We start from the raw sequence: 23404 nt of genomic DNA on the forward strand, positions 1-23404 counted from the left end.
CAACCAGGGGTAAGGGACAGGAGGAGGAAGAAAAGTGGACGCTCTAACAATCAGCTTCTACTATTTCAGAAAATGGTCAGCCTGTGAGAGTCTGTGGGAAGACAAGAAAACGCTGTAGTCAGGCCATGTGCCTAGGCGTTGAGTTGCTTTTGAGAAGAATTCCCATAAAGCAATTACCACATCTCCTGCAGAAGTAAAATTTAGCTGGATTAGGCACCAGGGATGCTTAATTCATGGAGAATGGAAACTGCAATTCCTTTTGCTTGAAGAAAAGATTAAATGGGCTTTAACTGATGTTTTCAGGATGCTCAACAGAAGGAGTTCTTTGAACTATCATGAAAAATCTGGGCTTTGGGGATATGCAAACGAGAATTGTAAGCCATAGGCCAAAAGAAAAGTCAGCTGAGGAAAACTTTTTTTTTTTCTCCCCCCAAAGACTGGTGAATGCATGTGGCATCACCAAGGGCTTCAGAAGAAGGAACTAGTTCAGCTGCTTTCAGAAACCTATTGGATACAGATTAACGTAAATTCTGTGAAGATCTTATGGTGAATGGTAATAATGATACTTCTGTGTCTATGTTGTGCTTCTTGTTTTTACCCTAGATGAACTGATATACTCTCATTGCTGCTAGGTCTTTCTGTCAAGAAGAGTGGGGAAATAGGTTACAATATCTGGAGGTTAGCTTTTTCAAGCTGTTGCTCATTTTTCTTGAAGGACTTTTTGCTAGTAGTGCTCTTCATCAGCTAGTTTCAGCTGCCATGCTACCCCACAGAATACCCACAGCCCCACGTCTTTTATGGTTTTGCAAGTTAGGACTAACACCTTAAGTCAGTCAACACTCCCTGTACCATTGAGAACAGTCAAAGAGAAGGATATTCTGTTTCACGTGAGATTTGTTACCCAAGAAAAAAGCCACTAGTTAGATGCATAAATGTAAGTAACTTTTATCCCAATTCAGTTTAGCCAAGATATGACTCTCTGGAGTAATAGCTACCTTCAGAAGAATATTTGTTTTCCTTTGTACAGATTACAAAAAGCTACCACTATGAACTTGACAATCAAAACCAAGAACTTCTATAAATGTCACTATTCTGATTGTCACTTTGTCCTGGTTTCGGCTGGGATAGAGTTAATTTTCTGCCTAGTAGCTGGTACAGTGCTGTGTTTTGGATTTAGGATGAGAACAAAGTTGATAACGCACCGATGTTTTAGTTGTTGCTGAGCAGTGCTTACACTAGTCAAGGACTTTTCAGCTCCCCATGCTCTACCGACTGAGAAGGCTGGGGGTGCACAAGAAGCTGGGAGGGGGCACAGCCAGGACAGCTGACCCCAACTGGCCAGAGGGACATTCCATACCATGGGACGTCATGCTCAGTATAGAAACTAGGGGAAAGCTGGCCGGGGGGGCCGCTGCTCGGGGACTGGCTGGGCATTGGTCGGCGAGTGGTGAGCAATTGCATTGTGCATCACTTGCTTTGTATAATCTTTTATTAATATTGTTGTTGTTGTTTGTTATTTTCCCTTCCTTTTCTGTCATATTAAACTGTCTTTATCTCAACCCACTTTTTTTTTTTTTTTCCTCCTATTCTCTCCCCCATTCCACTGTGGGGTGGGGGGAAGTGAGCAAATGTCTGTGTGGTGTTTAGCTGTCTGCTGGGTTAAACCACAACACACTTGAAAAGTGAAAATACTTCAGATTTGGATGGAGTTTGTGTCACCCAATTCACTTCATGTCATCTCCAAGCTGCTTATGGCACGTAGACTGTGTAAAATGCAGTATCCTTCCCAGTGAGTGAACCGTGTCCTGACTTCCACTATAGTACTGACCTCAGGCTGCCTTTTTCTCACGGTCATTTAAAAGACTCACATACAGATAGAACCCTTGCAGATCTAGAAGAACATCAGAAAAGCGTACCAGTCCTCTGCCCTTTCCTTGACCAAGAGAGGAATTTAGCCTTTCTGGGGAGTCAGATGCTACCTGTGTGGTAGTTATTTTGCAACTGTGTTGTTGTTTTCCCAGCACCTGGTCTATAGCTTTATATCCATACTTATTTGTATGCCCAAGTGATTTTGCAACACTAAAATGAGAGAGAAATGTTCAAGGCTATTTTAGCAATAATCAAGGATAAGTTGTTCCAGCATGTTTTAAACATTCAATAATGGTGTAGGTATCAGCACACATCCAGTCTTTTCACTGTTGGTCCCTTTTACTGTCTGTTTGAATTTAACTGATGTATTTCATGTATTCTAGTGGTTTGGGAAGAAAAATATAGAGGAATAGTATCTGCACGTGACATCTGCAGTTTGGCTTCCAAGGTTTTGGCAGTGGGCACATCCTGCTGCCACTTTGTAAGCTTGCTTCCTTTAAATGCAAGTGTTTCTCTGCATAACGCTATCAAACAGAATTACCCTACCTTACACTGGTGTTACTGGAAGCAAAATTTAACCCATTTATTTCTTTCCTAAAACTGCTGTAGATTAAGCAATGATGCCAGTACATTTTGCCTTTCAAATATCCAGGTAGTTGCAGTTTTGAGTCTTTTTAAAAAATTGAGTGAAACATCATCTGTGAGGTACAAATATGGTGCGTCTCTGCTTTCACTCACCTCCTCCCTTGGCAGTAATAAAGCATAGATTTTCACTCAGATTATCACTTCTGGCTGACTACCAAGTAACTTTCTCAACAGACACAAAATGCCAATGATCTTGGTGTCAAATGGCCCGATCTCAGTGTCAAAAAGAAGAAAATAGCATCTGCCTTTCAAATATCATGCTTCCCAACATAATCCTGGATAAAGCATCTACAGATCTTATGGTCACTTCATAACGTTTTTAGTACTGTGGTTATTAGGTAGGAAACAGTTTCTAAAGTTGAGGTGGAACCACCAGCTTGAATAATAAAAAAGGACCATACACCCAAAAGCCAGGATCGCTTTGTGGCATACATACAGCAGTTTGCACAGCTGTCAGCCAAGAGCTCCTCAGATGCCAGGGTCTGACATGGAGCCATTTTCTAGTGTAGTCTCACATTTTGATAATTCAAACTAAAGTGTCATTAGAGGACAAATGTAGTATTAGTCACTAAGGGGTTCAAAAGTAACTAATTTTTGTAATGACAGCCTGAATATGAGATTTTCTTTTCTTTGCTGGACTGTAACTTTCTATTCTTTTTAGCTTTTTTTTTTGGGAGGGGGAAGCACTTCTCATTTCAGCTTGGTTTCTCTTCTGCTGTTTCAAAAACTATTTGCAACTGGGCAAACTTGCTGACATGTAACTTTTCCAGGTCTTTGAAGATTATTTTTCCAGGATTTATGTGCATGAACTCTGCTTATTTTAGTTTGTCCTTTTGACACCAGTTGTACATGCTGCAGCTGACAGTTCTACCTTTGTACTCTGTCTCAATAGGTGTATAAATGTCAGTGATTTCTAATTCAGAAGTGTATGGGCCAAGGGCTGAATTTCTGTAATGGAGCTGGGAAGGAAAAATTGGAATTAACTTGCACAGTTATTTAGTGTGGCTCAGTCTGGGTAAACACTAGCATTACCAAATAGTAATGCAATCCTGACAAGCAACTGTTTTAAGTTCAGATGAGTTCAATTTTGTGCCATAAAAGTTGAACAATGAATCATTTTCTTAAATCATCCCTGACACTTTAACACAGACAGGTCATTTGTATGAGAAGTTTGAAGCTGGTTTCAACTATTTGCTATCCATCACCGGATAGCATCCGATCTAAGCTTACAAAATCCAGTTGCACATGTCAGCAAAGTGAGATTTTCCTTCCCCCAATTATAAGGGCAATTTTCTCAGTAGCTGAAGTGGTTGTTTCCTTTGGCATGACTTCCAAAAGATTTTGTCTCATCAGCAGTGTAAATTTGCTCTGCCTGCTGTCCCTTACTTTTCACTATCTTAACCAATCCCTTTTCAATTGGACCTGATGGTCCTGCAGTTAACTCAGTATCATCTTCCAGCAAAGGACAGCTACTGGGTCCTATCGCAGCTTTGGGCTCTGCTTAGCCAAGCAGCACCACCTGAACCTGCCCACCTTCCCCTTTAAACAGGATGTATGTGGTAGCCAGAGAAACAGTTTTTGTTGTAGGACTCGGTTAAGGAATAGTGTCTGAAGTTTGATATTAGGCACATTCCTGATCTACTATTAAAATGCGTGTCATTTTAAGCTTATGAGCACAGTGAACATTTTATAAGTTTAGTCTACTCAGTTTCCACACTGGACAAACATCCAGAAACGCTTTGGCAGAAATGTGCTCTAAAGAGTCAGCACCTTCATGTGACCTAAGAAATGTTAGACAACATGGCTTCTAGCCTATTGACAAAGCTGTATTTCAGCACATATCCCATATTACTAGACTGAATAATCAAGCATTATGGTCCAATCTCCTGCTGTTGAAACTTCCCTGCTTGTGCACAGTTGCCATCTGTATTTTTCCAAGCAGATATTAAGCAGTACTTGACCTGGAAAAGCTGCTACAGAAAAGCAATAACTATTTTGGCACCTCAGGCAGCAGTGACAGATGTATTAGTCAAAGACAGAAGATGGATGATACCAGGAAAAGTAAGAAAATGGAAAGAAACAGAAGAAAAATATTGGTGCAACCCTTTGGTATCAATAGCAGACAAGCACATGTGCTTCATGTCATTATATGCTATGAAATCAACATTTACAGCATTTATTATTGCAAAATTGCTTCTTTTGACAGCTTATTCAGGAAATGCACTAGTTTTCTTTTGGAGAACTGGCATACTGTGATGGATTCCCCATTGCTAAAAAACCAGTATTGTATATTTCAACTGTGGGCTTAAAAGTACACATCATATTCTGTAATTTGAAGAACTCAGTCAATACAGATCATGAATAAACAACAAACAATAGATAAGCCAAAGCAGGGGGTGGCATGGAAGGAAGAAAGCATACACACAGAATTTTATTAGACATTGGACTTCCTATCAACTTTTTAGTAACTTCTTTTTCCCTTTGCCTTTACTGTTAAATAAATTGTACAGTAATTGCACATTGTTTAGTGCTATTTGTACAAATCCTTTTTGTATTTGGTGTCACCAAGCATCTGGTAACATGAACTTCATGAGGCATCAGTAAGGACAGATGCCTTACTCTGTACTGTCTTTTGGGCTCCATCTCAAAATCTGTCACAGCAGCTAGTAGCATTTGTACTTTGCTCTTATACTTTGTCTTTTGTTTGTCAAACTTCTTTTTTTTGTGTGTGTGGCATGTTTGATTCCAGAGATGTCCTGGAGTCATCATGTATGCCACCAGAACCAATACTGAATAGCAGGGAGTGGATTTATCTGTGAATTAAGAAGTTTGGATTCTCTCTGCACACCAAGGAAAAGAAAAATTACTTCTTACAAGTAATTGTAGTAGGAATTTTTTACTAGAAGTAAAAACTGTGCCCAAAGTGTACAGAAGTGAATATTTTGCATCAGGACTCACATCTGGAAAACCATTTTCTGCATATGAGAAAAACCATCCTCTTGCTGCCTCTACTTTTCAATTTACTTAGGAAAAGCTTAACAGTTACAGATTACAGTGGTGAATAAAGTGAAGCGAAGGGATTTTGAAAGGTCTTCCTGTGAGTTCTGCTGAGTGCATTTGAAAGGCTGTCTCCTGCTCTTGGTGTTTTACCGTTGGCCTTAACCACAAGATAATATATATATTATCCCCCTAAAGACCATGCAGTGGGTATTAGTCTTCTGCTGCCAGATAATACAAAGGTAATATAATAGGATCAAGGGCCTATGAAGCCATGATTAAAATGCATGTAAATAAAGCAGAAGACATTCTACAATCCACAAGTAAAAATAAAGAGTATTTATCAATAGCTTATAAACCACTTCAGTTCTCAGGTATCTCATGTCATCCTGTATCATATACAATTTCTCCAAACAGCAAGCATGGGAAGTGGTAATTGATGATGGGCCATAATTATCTTTCTTTATAACACTGTAACAGGGCTGCAACATCCCTTCTTTTGGCACAAAGAATATTTTTGTTATTTTATTCTTGCAGCTCGTCCCTGACTACAGTTAGGTAGTTAGTATGATTATTTTATTAATCATCACTGCAGCATGTAATCATTGAATATATATCTGAGCTAGCGAATATCACATTTGTGTTAGAATGGAGTTCATTTAGCAGTGAATGATATTATGTTCATACAAAATATCTGAGTTGTGGAAAATGTGTGCACTTAATTCAAGTTCACTGAGGAGCAAAACAAAGCCCATGACAAATCCAGAAACTTAAGGTTAAGTAACTAGCTTCTGTGACCGTTTTATGTACTGTTATTAATGTAGTGACTTAAGATTGAGCACAGCTTTGTCTTTTGTTGAGGATTTTGGTGCATGTGGCACTGTACAACAGAGTAAATGCTATCAATTTTCCCTAACATGTTACAGGCTGAAAAACAGAATTTATGTGTAATAAAAGCTTCATTTTGCACACTGTTGGGGGTGAGGGGTGGGGAAGCAAGTGTAATGTTGTCAGAGAAATGCTGGTTGTATGGACTGGAGATTATATTAGTGTGCCCGTAAGGGGTAATTTCTGCATCTCTCCATAAAAGCGACATAGTGTTATGATGTCCCACCCATTCTCCTCTACCGTGACATCCTCATTCCCCAGTACTCATCCATGTTTGCCCTAATCATTCAGCAATATAAAACCCCCCAGATTTTCCAAATGGCATCATAATGAAAGGAAACTATTGCTGTACAGCTCTGATTACAACCTAACAAAATGAAGGTTTTGCTACGTAAAAACTCCTGAACAAAGCTACAGATCAAGCTGCTGCTAAGTATAGTCGCTGCGTTTAGAGATAAGCTGGCTGACTTTTAAGTGGACCTTATGGCGTTATATGGCATTATCAGTTCCTGTCTAAGCAGGTACTTTTAACTGACTGAGAGTCCAGCTTCTTAGTCCCCTTCCCTGGAGCACAGAGTCTTCAGAGTGCACAGAGGAGCTGGACTTGACTTAAAGTAGTTCTGAAAATTTCAGCAGTAACCAACCATTTGATGAGCTGTCTGGGGTATGTCTGCTTGGTATTTTGCAGACAATGGGAGCTCGCTCTGACTGCTGTCTAAGTTGAACAGAGTTTATGTGAATAGTACAGCACTGAGCCCAAACCAGTGTATGGTATCTCTCCTCAGCATACATTAACTCAAGAAACAAAACCAATTTAGTCGTGTTCTATGCAACATCTGGGTAACTCAAGCACGGGTCAACAAGCTCACACCTGCTTATAATTCCCAGACAAAAGTTAAACATAGAAAAGAGCAGGGGATGAAATTAAGCAGAGAGAATTGCAAAGCAGTATGTTTAAGTGATAATTATCAACTAAAAAAGCGCCTACAATGGTAGAACTGGGAAAGATAATGACTTTAAAAAAGAAGGATTGGAGACTGTGGATCACAAACCGAATAACAAACTATTGCAAAAACGGGGATGTGTACGCAAGAATATGGCTTGTAAGAAGCAATTTTTCCTTTCTCTCAGCAGTCTGAACAGTTTGGGCAGTAAGATGGAGTCATAGATGTTTAGATGAATTGGAAACAGGAGAGTAAGAATGTGACTTAAATTATCTAGAAAACATGAAAGGCTAAGTGAATTGGGACTGTTTAGCCTGAAAAGAAAGAATAAAGGAAGCACACAATAACAACCATCATTTGTAAAATGCTGTTTCCAGCAGAAGGGAGTTAGGTTACACAATTGCAAAAACTTTTTAAAAATAAAGATAGAGAAGCCCTGGGCTGCCTGCAGGTCATGGAGCCTTCGTTCTTGCAGCTTTTTAATAACTGGTTATCCAAATATTTGCTGGAGTGATATAAAGATAACTGATCCTGCCTAGGCAGTAGAGGATGGACTATGTGTCGTCTCAAGGTCACCTTGAGCTCTGTGATTTTATGGAGGGCAGACAGAACAAGTCTGCAAAATACATCTCAGGCTAAATGTAGCCTCTCAAATGATTTCACTGGAAAAGGATCACTCATTCATTTACTTGAACATGCTTTGGAAGATCCCTACAACTACCTGTAATGTTCACTCAACCTATTAGGAAAAAAGCAGAATTAACTGGAAAATACTTAAAATGGGGAATTTCTTTAAATAGTATGATTCTGAAAGACCACAAAGGTATAGCCAACATACTACAGCTTCAAAGAAAGGCAAACTTCATCAGAAAGTTACTGCAACAAATTATTCATTCACTCTCAAATAAACATAGAATTAAAAATAAAACCAGAAAGAGAATTCAAGCTTACTGCTTCACCAGTTTTTCCAAGGTTTCCTTGGTCTCCTTGTTCTCCCTGTTAAATGTAGAAAACAGATGATGTAGTTCATTAGAAAAGTAATTTCTTTCATATGTGTATATTAAAGTCCTCGATTTCCCTAGGAGCCTCTTTATTTTCTAAATTACATCTGCCAATTAAAATTTTAAAAGCTAAAATTAAGCAACCTGCAAAAATTTAATTTTGTCAGTGGCTAATTTTGATTTTGTAAAAAGATGTAAGCACTGGCCTAATGTATTTAGGACTTGCCCACAAAAATGAAAACTATGTATTAAGGGTTCACTAAATACATTAAGTCAGCAAATACTGTAAATGAATGATTTAGGTTTTATTTACATCTTCCTTTCAGCAAATTACCTTCATTATTTCACAACTGCTTCAAAAGTAAATGTTACCTGTGCACATTATTGATAATTTTCCTAACATTTCATAACAAAATTGAAGTTGACATTTGAATGACATTTTAAAAAACTTCTCCCCCTCCCCCCAAACGCTTGGAACTGGCATTAAGTATTAGATTAATTAATTCTGTTCTCCTTAATAATGCTGCAAGTCACATTATGTAACTGCGGAACATTTTGCTATGTATTTTACAAGTGGAAGCTGGATGTATATGCACTATTATCTGGCTACAACTATAATTTCAGTGCCCTGATGAACAGCGATTTGGGTACTGTTTACTCAGATTGCAACTCAGCACTGAGAAATTCTGCTGCCACAAGTTCCTCTTTCAAACTGCAGCACTTCATCTCATCCCCCCTCACACCCCCAAAGTCCTGCCAGTGCAGGAACTGCCCTGGGTCCCTTGTTGCCCCCAGGCCCAGCCACCCTCACATCCCCAGCCAGCTAGATCTCAGTTTAGCAGGTGCTGTCTTTGCTCACACACCCCTGTCTCCTAGAGCTGCGTAATTTCCTTCTTTTCCAAAAGGGGATCTTGCAAGAAAGCAGAATCACCAGTATGATACACATATTGTATGGAAGCATGTGTACTCATATCCCTTCACTGGCATGCCACTGTATATAGCAGTGTATAATTGTACACAGTTGATACTCCAAACACATTTTATCTCATACATAAAACCATCACTTACCTTTAAACCTTCCAGTCCAGGATCACCTACATAACCTTTCTGTCCTGGCTTTCCCTAAAATAACGATTAGAATAAAATATTGTAAATATTTTATTTTTAAAAGATAATTTCACCCCAATTCCTGTATTTATCAAAATATGTGCACTCAAAAATGTACAGTTTAGTAATATTTAATACCAACATTTGAAGTTAGTGCATTTATAAATCCACATCTGAAAATACACTGTTGATTATTACAGCAAATACCAGCACAGTAAGCAGAATCTGTATGGACTCTTACAGCGGTCAACACTGAGGAAAAACAGTCACAATCCAAGAATCACACACATTTCAATTTCACTTTAAAAAACATATTAAGGAGACAAAGAAAAGGCAAGGTCATATTCTCTCCTGGCTAATTCCAGCAGAACAGGGACTCGCACTAACAGAGTTTGACGTTTAGACTCCAGGGACTGGTGTCGTAACTGTCCTTCCTCAACCAGACAAAATCGGCTGAAATACCCTCTCCTCTTTGTTCATCGAATTGGGTATTTTAAGCCTCATCTCTCTCCACTAACATTTTGCTGCTGATAGATCTTGTTGCTATGGTACTCAGTTAATAACATACTGTTACCTGGAAGAAATACAGCAACATCAATCAGAGCAGGAGGCCATGAAGTGACGAGATCTTTGAAGCATTTTATAAAATACATCCCTCCCTCTGTTGTCACTCACACATACCCACAAAGGCATAAAAAACTGAATGCTTTTCTCCTGAATTTTCAATTAGATGTTTATAACTTAATTACGTCTCACTTTTAGGAGGTCGTTTTCCCTCCAGGTATACTTTACTTTCTCTACAATATAAAACATGGCCTAACCATTTGCTTATCTGAACGGCACAGCCCCACCTAGACAAACTTTCCCCATCTGCTCTGAGGCAAAGACCCTAGTCCAAAAGTAAAGGTCCAATGGACTGGATCTGGCTCTTGAGCAAGTTGCTAATGAGATCGCTGAAGCCTGACAACTGGAGAAAGAAAATTAATTCAACATTTTAATGATTCAGTAACAAAAAGAGGCAGATTTCTGCTAAAAGGAAATTATCAGCTGTTGTTCCAGCAGACTGAATAATTGCAATCACAGGACTCTGTAATGAGAGCTTTCCTCTCCACATTGGCTGTCCTGAGACAAGAGCAACTACAGCAACAGATAACAAACAGGTTTCTTAAAAAAAGATGGGATTTTTCTATTTGGCTCTTTCGCTCTGGCTGCTCTGTGCCTGTCTTTCAGAGCACAATATCTATGTTAGTTTCTGGGCATCTGAGAAATTCTCTATATGGCTTAAAATTATATTGTCTTACTAGGTTCCATGACTTCTCATATCAATGCTTTTTATCTCCATCGTTCTCTCTCTGCCCGCCTTAGTGATTTCATTTTGCCCTACAAATTCCAACAAATATCACTGCTTTAGGAACAGACTTTTGTTTTTGCCAGTGGATTCAAACACGGCACAGCCAGGAATGCAGGGAGAAAAGATCATGAAAAGAAGTTCTGAGAGACCCAGATAAAGCAAGTCATGTCTTTCCACAAGGCTTAGCAAAGAACAACTGATGGACTTCTGCAGGTTACTACATGCTGTTCAACTACTTTGCTGCAGTCCTTAAGGTCTTTCTAGAGAGCAAGACTGTAACGTAAAAATCTTTTAAATGAAATTCATTGAAAGAAAACTAGTGGCCACTATTAACTACCTTGATAATTTTAGTCCTATCAGAACTGAATTGGAGTTACAACTTGTAAAGGTTTCTTGGCTGTAGTACCCCAGCCATGTACTAGCTGCAAAGGACACACAACAGGTCCAAGTTGATCAGAAAACAGAACAAGTGGATTTAACTGGTAAAACAATTTGAAGCATACAGATTTGGCTCTAATGCAATGCAATACAACGGTAAATTACACATCAAGGAAAAGCCACTGACAGAAGGTTAAACTAGGGATGGCTGCTTTTCTGCTTGCAAACTCCTGAGAAAATTACTCTTCTAGGGCAGGGTAATCCCAAAGGAAATGTCTTTTTCCTAAAATATTAGTGGAAAGTTCTGCCCTTCCCTTTCAGGAAGCAGCAACCACCTGTGCTTCCTTTCACCTCACAATGGGTTGACACAGGCATGTATATTTGAATATAAATATCTCTCTCTATCACTCTATTCCCATGCCTCCAACAAGCTCCTCACATGCCTTCAACCCACAGGAAGACATATGCCACCTTCAGAAAATACTGCGCTGGGGGAGTGGGGCAGCTTTGAAAGCACTTCCCTCCATCTTCAGGAGGAACTGCTCACCTTATGACTATATAAATACCAGCTTTTGTTTTACACATGTATCTCAGAAAGGAATCAACTCAACAATTCCTTTTTACATTCTGGTTTAAAACAATCTCCCCCCCTTTAAAAGCATTTTCTGCTCCAACAATGAAGATACAAAAACGTAATAAAATGCACCAATGCTTGCACTGACTGAGCTGAGCTACACTGACAGTTACAGTGTTAATATTTGGATAGCCTTTGAGAAAGAGAGTTAATTGGGAGGAAACTGAATAAACACAGTCACTTCTTTAATGTGGCATCTACTGTATTTTCACAGGACAAATAAAGAAATACTAAAAAAATCAGCATTTTTTTTTATTTAAAAGGATTAATTTAAAAGAATGTAAGTATTTGACTTTGGAATAGAATGGGTGGGAAGGTTTGGAAAGGAATGAATGAAAAATCAAATCGTGTGATCAGATTCAGCTCAAAAACCTCTTCCTCAATTCAAAAAGGCTGAGCTTTGTGGAACTGGAGATATATCCTGAGTAAGCGGGGAAGCATCCTCAGTTTTGGCTCCAGTTGTTTTAGACATATGGGAATTCTTTTCCAAGTTGGGACCTGGGAACTGGAGTGCAGGTTCATGTTCACCTTGTGTTCCAGTAGAGGATGATCTATTTTGCTGGCAGCATTGTTCACGTGGGACCCCAGGGGTTTTTGGTCTCATGCACATTTTTTAAAGCAAATGTTAGAAACAAGGGTGAGGGTGGGGGAGGATAAAAATGAGACGAAAATTTATGGCTGCCTGCTTGGCGCATGCCTAAACCTGAACTGGCAGCGGAACACCTTTACCTGAAAGCTACACAGTAGAAGAGATGAGGAATTCCAGAAGCACTAGAAACCTGCTCCATTACTGTCCAAGAGAAAACTAGAACAGTTTCATAAAAATAATCAAAGCTTTACCATATATCACCTACAAGGATACTTTACCTAGTTTAGACAAACCCTAAGAGAGTCGGGATAACAGTGGCTGAAAAGAGAACTGACCTATTAACCATGCCTACAAGTAAGGTCTGTAGGACAGGAAGCAAGGTTGTAGCAAGAAAGACACAGGCAAGACTTTCAGATAGAAAGGCTAGACATTAGAAAACCTATCTGTAAAACAGGCAAAGGACTGAAGCAGATTGCCAAGGAGAATCAAGAAACCCCACCCCGGAGGCTGCAAAAAATAATTTAGAGACACATCTGTCAACTAAAGACATAGCTGACAGCTGATGGTGCCTCAGGGCCATGGTTGGACCACTTCTTCAGGTCCCTCTCAGAGACCTCCCCTGCCCCCATGGCTATTTAATTAGTACAGTGACAACACAATTTTGATAGCATTTACTTTCAGATGTAAGCAATTCCTTTTTTAAACCCCTTTAATGGAAAATGGAAACAAAGCCTATGTAAATCAAATGAATGTGAAATTGCAATCAAGCAAGCGTAATTTAAAGAGACAGATGTGTTCAGCAGCTTACTGACTCAGTCCTGCTAAACTATATCAGATTTAACAACTTCATGATTGCGACTCTCTCTCTCCAATGTCGTCACACAGTCAACAAGGGGGAGTGAAGAAGCAAGGACAGGCAGAGATGGGAGCAGAGTTCAGAGCAGCAATGCGAACAAGTTGGCCTGGAGCTGTGAAACAGCTGGAGCCAACAGAGGCCGTAGAATCCAGGCAAGAGCAGATGGGCCCTGGGACGAGGGGGAAAAACAGGCAGGGCTCCCCATCAAGCAAAATTCCCATTTCCCATTCCTCTCATTTCAGGAGGGGATGTTGCCGGCAAGCTACTAAAAGATGTCTGGAGACAGCAACCCTGGGGCCCACCTCAGATCCACACATTCTTCTCTCAACAGCTTGTCGTGAGAGAGAGAAACCAGGGAGCCATAAGACATGCCAATGGTGTGCACATTTCCCTTTGAGAGAAATCAAAACCAAAATAATTTAGGTCAAACTGACCCAAAATAAATTAAAAATATTTCAGTTTGTTAGTTACACAGAAATTTTTCCTCTTGGGTCACTTTGACACCAGTTGATGGTGGCCTGTGCGTGCCTGGTGATGCAGAGAATGTGGAGGTAGGTGTCTTATTGCCCATGAGTCACTCGCTGCAGCATCTTCTTTTCCAGTTGCCACAGCACAACATAGGAGATGCTGTCCAGCCATGAAGCCCTGTCCAAGGAGGAGACTCAAAGTATGATGCAGCCAAAATAAAAATTTCCATGAGGCTCTTGGCAGGAGCTCAGGCAGATTAAACTGAATATTGAACTGAGTCACAAAGTGGTTTGAAATTCTGTTCAATTTTTTGCATGTTTTCCTCAGCTGAAAAACAAAGTTTTTTGGTGTTTTGTTTTGTTTTGTTTTTTAAACACCTAATCCATGTGGCAAATAAGCATTTTAATATTATTTCTAACAGAAAGCAAATTCCCAGCTTTGACTAGCTAATGAACAGGAAAAATGACATAGGAATATATCCACTCTAGAACCAGGAAACAACGGGAAAGACTTTCCCAAGTTCATACAAGAAATGGGAAGTCATCCAAAATGAAGACCAAGCCAGTGATTATCACATGTAAGCAAATCAAGGAAAGGCAGAAGATCATATTGCTTTCAATAAACGTAGCGGCACTCCCGTAGTCCCTAGTGCAGGCTAGTATTCATTTTTAACTTAGAATTTTTCTAAGAATAGGCTTCAAGTCCACTAAAATACTCTTAGACACTAGTACATTTTTATAACTAACAAAATCGGTTGTTAGTTTTAAACTTTTATCTTTTAAAACATGTCAGCACAAACAGCATTGTGACATTCCAGCTTTACTGTTTTCAGCAACTGTCTACCAGATCAGTTTGAAAATGATTTCTTAAAGCATCAGTCCTTTATATTTCTCCCTGTGAGCCGAGTGTCATGGTGGGTTCTTCCCCAATTTAAAAATTTTGATATATCAACTGGTTCAGTCCCTAGGAAGTGCATGGTGGTTTCATCTGTCTCAGAGGAGCACCATAAGCAGTTTGTTATTGACTCTTTCCTTTTCAAAAATTTTATTTTGTGCACCATGGCTGTGATTTCCTTTCAAATCCTTCATATGGAAAACCATTTCTCCCCCCAGCTCTGCTTTGAGCACGTGCTGAGGACAGAGACATATTTATTCAGGAGATGCCATTTTAACACAGTCACTTCTCACAGTAAATTTACCTTTTAAAGCAGTACTTCTGCTGAAAAACAGTCTGCTCTAACAAAATTGCTTATACTTACTCTTGGGCCGACTCCTCCAATAGGTCCAGCTGGTCCTACTTCTCCCTAAAAGAAATCAGGACTTCAATAATCTTGATGCCAAGTCTAGCTTTAAAAAAAGAAAATCTGCAGATAACTGTTTGTATTTATTACATCATCTTAAATTTGCTTCATATGTGTTTGTATGAGTCCAAGTGTGATAGAAACACTGTAAGAGAAACTAATCTGATTTCACAAAAATTCATTAGCCAGAAAGCCATGCCCTATGTAGCCACCAGATGCAGTCAGAAAGGCTGTGGAACTGTTGGTATGCCTACCATTATAGCAATATTTTCACAATTTTGAGCAGGGAGGGACTCAGCAATGATGGGTCAACCTCTCTGTCTGTCCTGCAGTTACTCCCTTCTAGCAACAGTTGACATTTCATGACTATAAAAGCAGTAGGAACATTCCGGCTTTTCTCTTCTGTGTTGCTACGGCACAGCCACTAAGTTAGCCAAGCTGTTTTGCCAGGGTTTATCCTTGTCTTTTCTCAGGGATGGAGGGAGGCTGGGGGTCAGGCTTGTCCGGTGTGTAAGAGAAGTGGTGAGACACGGTGCCTGTGCTGCGCAGTGCACTGATATAATTATGCATGACGGGGAACCGCAGCGTTAACTCTTCAGGGTTCACTCATTACACAGTTATATTAAAGCATGGATTTGTATCAATGCTGTGCCAGAATGTCATGCTGTGATCATTTTATGGTTCACTGATCCTCCTCAATATGGAAGATTTTCTCCAGGTTTTGGAGGAAGTGATACACAACCTGTTCAATTACAAGAGACAGGATTTTTTAATTCCTCTGTTTCCTATCTGCAGCTTCCTGGCTTCTAACTAAACAGATCATTTTGCCACTGTTAGCTTTTACTCAGTAACTGTCATGGAAGCCCATAATTAAGTTACTTAGAAGTCTAGAGGTCTATCCCCAGAATCACTGATTAAATTATTTCTAATGTTAATTACTTTTAGCCTAAGAGACATGAGTTTTTATTTTTATGATGATGAATTAAGAATACTCAATAAATTTATAAGACGAAGAGCCACCTTCCTCCCCCTTCAGTTAATAGGGGTCTAACTGTTTACTTAAGTGTATGTAGGATACTGTATTTAAATTGAGATATAGTTTCTATCTCCATACCACCTCCCCACCCCCGCACCTCCCCAGTTTAACTAAAAGAACCACATCCGACTCTGGACACATTATCTAAGATTCCACTGAAATAACTGAAATAAACCACATAATGGACGCACAGCCCCGTAAAGCTGCTAAAACCTCTTTGCAACACCTGCCAAAATGCAAAAGAAACTTGAAATTTTGCATGACACCACCATAAACACCTAACCATTGTTGTCTAACCCTCTTAACCCTCACAATTTTTTCTTTTGAACATAATCTCTTGATTGGATAATTTTCCCATCTTACCTCAACTCCTTTGGGGCCTTGTGGCCCTGGAGGCCCTCGGTCACCCAGAAGTCCCTAAACATCCAAACAAATACAGTGAGAACTTATATCCACTAACAATCAGGTTGGTCTAGTTTCTCTCCTCTTACAAACCTAGACAGAAATGCAAAACTGAGGAAGCAGACCTTATTTCTTACCAGTGTTCTTAGGATTTCCCTTAGGAAGCCAGGAGAAGATGCAGCAGAATTTTAATATCTGCTGGAAAACTGAGTATCTTACAAACTTCTACTACATAGATTTTTCTGAAGCTTTTTTCTTTTGTCTTTTTGAAAAGGAAATAAAATATTGGAGCTCACAAAAGAACAATTCCTCTTTTTTGAATATGTAAAGCACACCATCACATTAAGATTAAAGCAGAACCAATATAACTCTCATAGATCTTTGATTTAGGTAGTCTTTAGCATAACATGTGATGGCAACATTGCAATGGAAATGAACTACAAAGTGAACTTAAACTACTAGCTTGTCCAAAAGTACTTGTGATTTTCAGCCGTTACTTTTCTGTCAGGATTATCATCAGCTTCCCAGAGATAAAGCACCTTATCCTATGCCAACTCCGAATTTTCATGACTGCTCACACCAACATTTTCAAAACTTTGTTAAAATGACTTCGCAGCTAGCAGTGTGTCAAAAATCTCGGTCCTCCCAATTACAATGGTAGTAATTGGGAAAAGCACTTGACCTGGCGTAGGACAAAAAAAAAAATATCTGTGTAAACATATTATTAATGTTCTGGGAAAGCTAAGCTTAACAATATTAGATAAAGCAACAAGAACAAAGAAACTGCCCTTTAGGAGAGATATGATTAGCCTCTGAAAAAAGCAATGGTGGGAAAGTTCCAAGTGTAAGCCTTATTAATTGCTTACTAATGAAGCTGAAGTCTAGACAGAAGGTGCAGGCATTGGTCCAGTAATAGTTTACTTAGCATGCAAAGTAAAATGGAACAGAAAATGGAACAGGCCACCTCAAGGTACTGAGTTTCATCAAAGAGCTCATCAGTCTGGGAAAGACTGGGGTGGACTGCTGTTTGACATACCACCACAAAAGTGACAGGAAGGCTTTTAGGAGCACTACATAAGTAATATTCTTGTGTAATTAGTCATGAAAATTTTTCATTGACAGAACTGTTTTATTCTAATAGCAAAGCACATTAGGAGATATGGCTTTCAGTACAATGTAATTGCATAGTGGAAATGTTAGCAACACTGCTACTGTACACACCCTTCCACTGCACTTAATTGGATCCGGAAAAAAGTCCCAGACTGTAAAATGAATATTAAGACTAAACGAAATTTCCACCTCCCCTTTGAGGTTTCAGGCAACAAACAGAAAATGAAGGTAGTCATTAGACATGTGCCAAAGCGTCTGGAAAAAAATGGGGGAGTCAGCAAATGGGGGCATCCTGTATTTCACAAATATAACTTCCCAGTTGTCCATCCCTTCCAGAAGTGGTGAAACTCCTAATAGCCACTTCTATAGCAGTCCTGGTTGACGGGGGAGGTCCCGGACGACTGGAGGCTTGTCAATGTGACGCCCATCCACAAGAAGGGCCAGAAGGAGGATCCGGGGAACTACAGGCCTGTCAGCCTGACCTCGGTGCCGGGGAAGATGATGGAGCGGTTCATCTTGAGGGCACTCACAAGGCATGAGCGGGACAACCAGGGGATCCGGTCTAGCCAGCACGGGTTCATGAGAGGCAGGTCCTGCTTGACCAATCTGATCTCCTTCTATGACCAGGTGACCCGCCTAGTGGATGAGGGAAAGGCTGTGGATGTGGTCTACCTGGACTTCAGCAAGGCCTTTGACACCGTCTCCCACAGCATTCTCCTAGAGAAGCTGGTGGCTCACGGCTTAGACAGGTGTACTCTGCGCTGGGTCAAAAACTGGCTGGACGGCCGGGCCCAGAGAGTTGTGGTGAATGGAGTTCAATCCAGTTGGCGGCCGGTCACGAGCGGTGTTCCCCAGGGCTCAGTTTTGGGGCCGGTCTTGTTCAATATCTTTATCGATGATCTGGATGAGGGGATTGAGTGCACCCTCAGTCAGTTTGCAGACGACACCAAGTTGGGCGGGAGTGTTGATCTGCTCGAGGGTAGGAAGGCTCTGCAGAGGGACCTGGACAGGCTGGATCGATGGGCCCAGGCCAATTGTATGAGGTTCAACAAGGCCAAGTGCCGGGTCCTGCACTTCGGCCACAACAACCCCATGCAGCGCTACAGGCTCAGGGAAGAGTGGCTGGAAAGCTGCCCGGCGGAAAAGGACCTGGGGGTGTTGGTCGACAGCCGGCTGAACATGAGCCGGCAGTGTGCCCAGGCGGCCAAGAAGGCCAATGGCATCCTGGCCTGTATCAGAAACAGTGTGGCCAGCAGGAGTAGGGAAGTGATCGTGCCCCTGTACTCGGCACTGGTGACCTCGAATACTGTGTTCAGTTTTGGGTCCCTCACTACAAGAAGGACGTTGAGCTGCTGGAGCGTGTCCAGAGAAGGGCAACGAGGCTGGTGAGGGGTCTGGAGAACAAGTCTTATGAGGAGCGGCTGAGGGAACTGGGGTTGTTTAGCCTGGAGAAAAGGAGGCTGAGGGGAGACCTCATCGCTCTCTACAACTCCCTGAAAGGAGGTTGTAGCGAGGTGGGGGTCGGTCTCTTCTCCCAAGTAACAAGCGTTAGGACGAGAGGAAATGGCCTCAAGTTGCACCAGGGGAGGTTTAGATTGGATGTAAGGAAAAATTTCTTTACTGAAAGAGTGGTTAAGCATTGGAACAGGCTGCCCAGGGAAGTGGTGGAGTCCCCATCCCTGGAGGTATTTAAAAGACGAGTAGATGAGGCACTTAGGGACATGGCTTAGTGGGTGGTGGTGTTGGGTTGACGGTTGAACTCGATGATCTTAGAGGTCTTTTCCAACCTCAGTGATTCTATGATTCTATTAAATGTGTTATCCAAACGAACATAAATGAGCAGAGGAAGGAAGTTCTCAACTACTTCCATGGTACAACACACACTGCTGGAAAAACTACAGTTGTAGTCAACGTATTCTGACCATCTTTTCCTCTCACTTTTCTCAGTTACAGAGCATAAATACTTGCAATAACAACATAGGAAACAAACAAAATTATTTCAGAACTTCTTAAAAACATTCTTATTCCCTTTTTTTTTTTAAATATAAGTGTGCTTTTTTTTTCTTTTTTAATAAGTGGTGGATCAAGATCAAACACCTTCTAAGATATTGCTTCCAAGCTGAGTAATGTGCTGTAGACCAAATTATGTAATGAATCCTTTGAACATTATTTTAGAGAGGTCAGATTTGCTGATTACTGCACTAATTTAGGGAAAATTGACAATCCAGAACTTCTACTGGTATTTAGAGATGGCTGATCACACTCAGAGAGCTTAAACTTTCCACCAAGAGGCTGAGTTTCTCCCACACCAATTGCTAAAAAAATAAAGCTTACCCTGCTTTCTCGGCTTTTAAAATGGGTATTGCTTCTGAGGAAGCATAAACAAAAACATGAGGAAAAGAGCAGCACAGTGAGAACAGTTTTCTAAAAATAAAAGCTGGAGGAATTTTTTTAAAACTGCAGTCAACACAAGACAAGAATCCCGAAAGCCAAACATTTCCAGTGTTATGAAGCCCTTCTCCCTTGGTACTAGGAGCAGTGTAAAAATCTTTCCAGTTTGGTAATCTTCATTCTCAAATGTAAGCCATCAATTCTCCCTGATTAGAGCAGGCTGTCTAAGCTTTTTGCCTCTAAGACCAAATGTGCTGGAGACCACTGACTCTTGTTCAGCTATGGAATTTCTGTTTCAAAGGAATACAGAGGCTTAAACTTTATAGGCTACCTTTTAGTACTTTTTTGCTGGAATCTGTGAAAAGGCAATAGATCAGTAATGTATGTATTAAACATCAACCCAATTCTAACAAAAACATCTAATTTAACACTTTGGATATAATGTGGAATAATACGATCTCACTTAGTGAAGAAACTGGGCAGCAGGGATTAGATCTCAGTTACATTATTCATGTATCAGCTTGGAGGATTAAATCTGATCCGCAGTTCAAGAATTGTTGTATTTCTCCTCTCCTATTTTCCCTAGGCCCTAGACAGAGTCTTGCATCAAAAGGTTTTTTTAAGTGCCCTGGTAATTCAGAAACACAGGAGCAACTGCCACTGCAATGGTCAGATAAAACTCATTCATATAAGGCTGCTAACATTATACCTACACACAAGTTAGCAAAGCAATAAATCAGAACTAAAGAAAAAGTCCACATCTGTCTCTGGAAATGTACTTTAACTTCTCCCCAATTTGCTGCATCAGATGAGTTCTCAGCCTTCCCAGGCTCTCATGTCTACGCTTTTTTGGGACAAGGCTCTTGACACAGTTGAAAGATGTGAGACGCAGAAAAGATTGGCTATGGCTTTGGCAACTGGATTATTTGAGGTGTTCTCAAGAATGATTAATTTTGGCATGGAGGGATTTTTACAATCTTCTAGGTACAAATAAGACTATATCTTTAAACTATTTACTGCTCCCTGTCCTATGTTTTCTTGAGTAGTCTGCCACAGAATTTCACAACTCTGTCGATGGGAAATCTTGTCATTTCCATCTCTGTTTATACATGGACAACTTGCATGTTTTGTCCTTGGACCAATGATATTGTTGGTCTTGCACAGTTCTTTTGCCTCGCCAATTTCTGCCCTCTGGTTTACTTACAAAGCTCAAAAAGGCCCTTCATTTTGGTAGAATAATTAAACTGCCTCTCCGAATACAGTCATTCAAGTATCCTTTTCTGCATCTAGTCCCACTTGATTGAGTCCTTCTGGAATACAAATGCCTAGAACTGTGTGTACTACTTAGATAAAGTCTTCTTGTGCTTTGTGCAGCAGCATTAACGAGACACCTTGCCTCACGCGTTCTAGAATTTCACTTAATTTCTAACTGCCTTATTGTGCTTTTATTTCAGAGAGATCTGTCAGTGTCTTTACTTCTTGCCAGGTGTGAAACTCTAAGTTTACAGTAGGGTTTATTGTTTCAGTTCTTGCATGCATCAGTCTGAAGTGTGATGAATTAGTACAAAGTGCAGTTTTTAAGATCATCTAAAGATGCTCAACTTTGTTTCATATACAAATTTCATTCCATCATACTTGTGCCTATTATCAGTGAAAACACAATGTAAAAATAGTCCCAAGGCTGGCGAGTGACGAACTTAATTGGTACTTGCCTTTCAACAAGTAGTCAATCTTTAGATATTATTCAAGCATCTTCCTCTGGGTTAATTTCTGACCCACCTGCACTTTTTGTACTAGTCTCTACCTTTTCCATTTTAAACAAAAATTTTCCGTATGTGCTTTTATCTAAAGCTTCATTGAAAACTCTATACATGTGAATTATTGCCTAAGCTTGGTCTAAAATATTAGTCTACTAAAGAACAGAGGCTAATTTGGTAGATAATAATAATAATAATGGATAAAATTTATTATATATATTATTTTATCCATTATTTAATCTGGCGTGTGAATTTTACCCATTTTTCCATATCTTTAGCTACTATTTCTTTCAAAACTTGTTTAAAAAAAATCTGTATTACTCAGGTGAGATTAGAGAGATCTGCATGCATTTGGCATGTACTTTATTTAAATACAGGTAAAATATATGCTACTTTCTAGCTACATAGCATTTTCTCCAAATTTCCTTGCCATTACATGCTTCCACCTAACACAGTAATTACCCTCATAACTGTATGGACAGCATTAAACATTAGATTAACTTCCTCGTGTAAATACCTGAGGCAAAGTACTTGTATTTTGACAGTAAGATTATCTTCCCATAACGCCAGTGTCCATCTCTCAGAGTTTTTCCTCAGAGATTTATACTGTTTATTGTTATTATGAATAAGTTTTCATATAGTCTTACCTTAGGACCTTCAGGGCCGTTTAATCCAGGTACACCAATATCTCCTGGAAAACCCTAAAGAAATCATACAGACAAATGATTTACAGAGTAGGAATGTTTCCAATGTACTTGTTTTGATTCTGTTCATTCATTCAACAAACCTGAATCACAGAAACAAGAAATAAATTTGTTCTACCATCCCCAAAATGTAAAAATCCATTGAGTTTCCTTGAAAGGACTTGGATAAGTGACAGATTTTAGGCAGATTTCATTAAACTCAATTTAGCGGATGTCAGTATGGGTTTTATTTCTCTCAGCATAAGACTTTTTATCCACTAAGCAACGTTTGAAATTAAGCCATTGGATTGGTCTTGATGCACAAAAAACCCCCACAAAGCAGCCAGCACCAGGTCCTGTACTCACAAATTCAACTATTTTCTTAAAAAAAAAAAAAAAAAAAAAAAAAAAAAGCTTAGAGAGCAGCTGAAGCCCTTTAAATCCTTGTCTGCACTTTAAGGACAAGATCACTGCAAGATTAAGAAAAGGGTAGAAAGCCTTTTGCCTCAAATCAGCAGGTGCTAATCCAGGTCTGGCTGGCAGTAACTGAACGTCACCAGCGTGTAGCATTATTCAGAATAAGCCTTTGTGAAATAGTGTGTGGTATAGGTCCAGCTGTTGGTAAAGAAAAAATGAGTATGCAAAGGAAATGAATCAACTAAAATTATCACCCCAAACCATCTGGCCAGTAGGCACTGAGTGGACACCATGAGGATGCCTCTATGTAAGAGGAATCCAGTGCTACAACTAGACTGCTTTATAAGAAATGAGTGTATTTTAAGGAAACAAAAATGATGCAGCTAACCCTTATGCAATACAGTAGTGAGTTAAGTTTCATAAACGTCCAGTGAAGAAACGTAATCTTTATATTTGTAGGATAAAGCATTGGTAATTGACTCTCTAGTTAGCACAGGGCTCACTCAGTCACCTGCCAAGATAGTATTTGATTTTGTTATTTTTATAAACTTTTAAATTTCATTAAATCTTGCCTATCTGAA

At 39.8% G+C, this 23404-nt stretch overlaps 1 protein-coding gene across 5 annotated transcripts in view; it reads right to left on the minus strand.

Moving 5' to 3' along the window:
* COL24A1 (collagen type XXIV alpha 1 chain) overlaps window positions 1-23404 on the minus strand; it is a 153525-nt gene that overhangs the window by 59699 nt on the left and 70422 nt on the right. For all 5 annotated transcript variants that reach the window (XM_076340542.1, XM_076340541.1, XM_076340543.1 and 2 more), the window contains 5 exons: window positions 22371-22424; window positions 16427-16480; window positions 14986-15030; window positions 9413-9466; window positions 8295-8339 (listed from right to left, as the gene is read on the minus strand). In XM_076340542.1, coding sequence (XP_076196657.1) covers window positions 8295-8339; window positions 9413-9466; window positions 14986-15030; window positions 16427-16480; window positions 22371-22424 — 252 coding nt within the window. The remainder of the gene's footprint in view (window positions 1-8294; window positions 8340-9412; window positions 9467-14985; window positions 15031-16426; window positions 16481-22370; window positions 22425-23404) is intronic.

The sequence above is a fragment of the Aptenodytes patagonicus genome, chromosome 5 (genome assembly GCF_965638725.1).
Source record: "Aptenodytes patagonicus chromosome 5, bAptPat1.pri.cur, whole genome shotgun sequence".
In the NCBI taxonomy this organism is placed as follows: domain Eukaryota; kingdom Metazoa; phylum Chordata; class Aves; order Sphenisciformes; family Spheniscidae; genus Aptenodytes; species Aptenodytes patagonicus.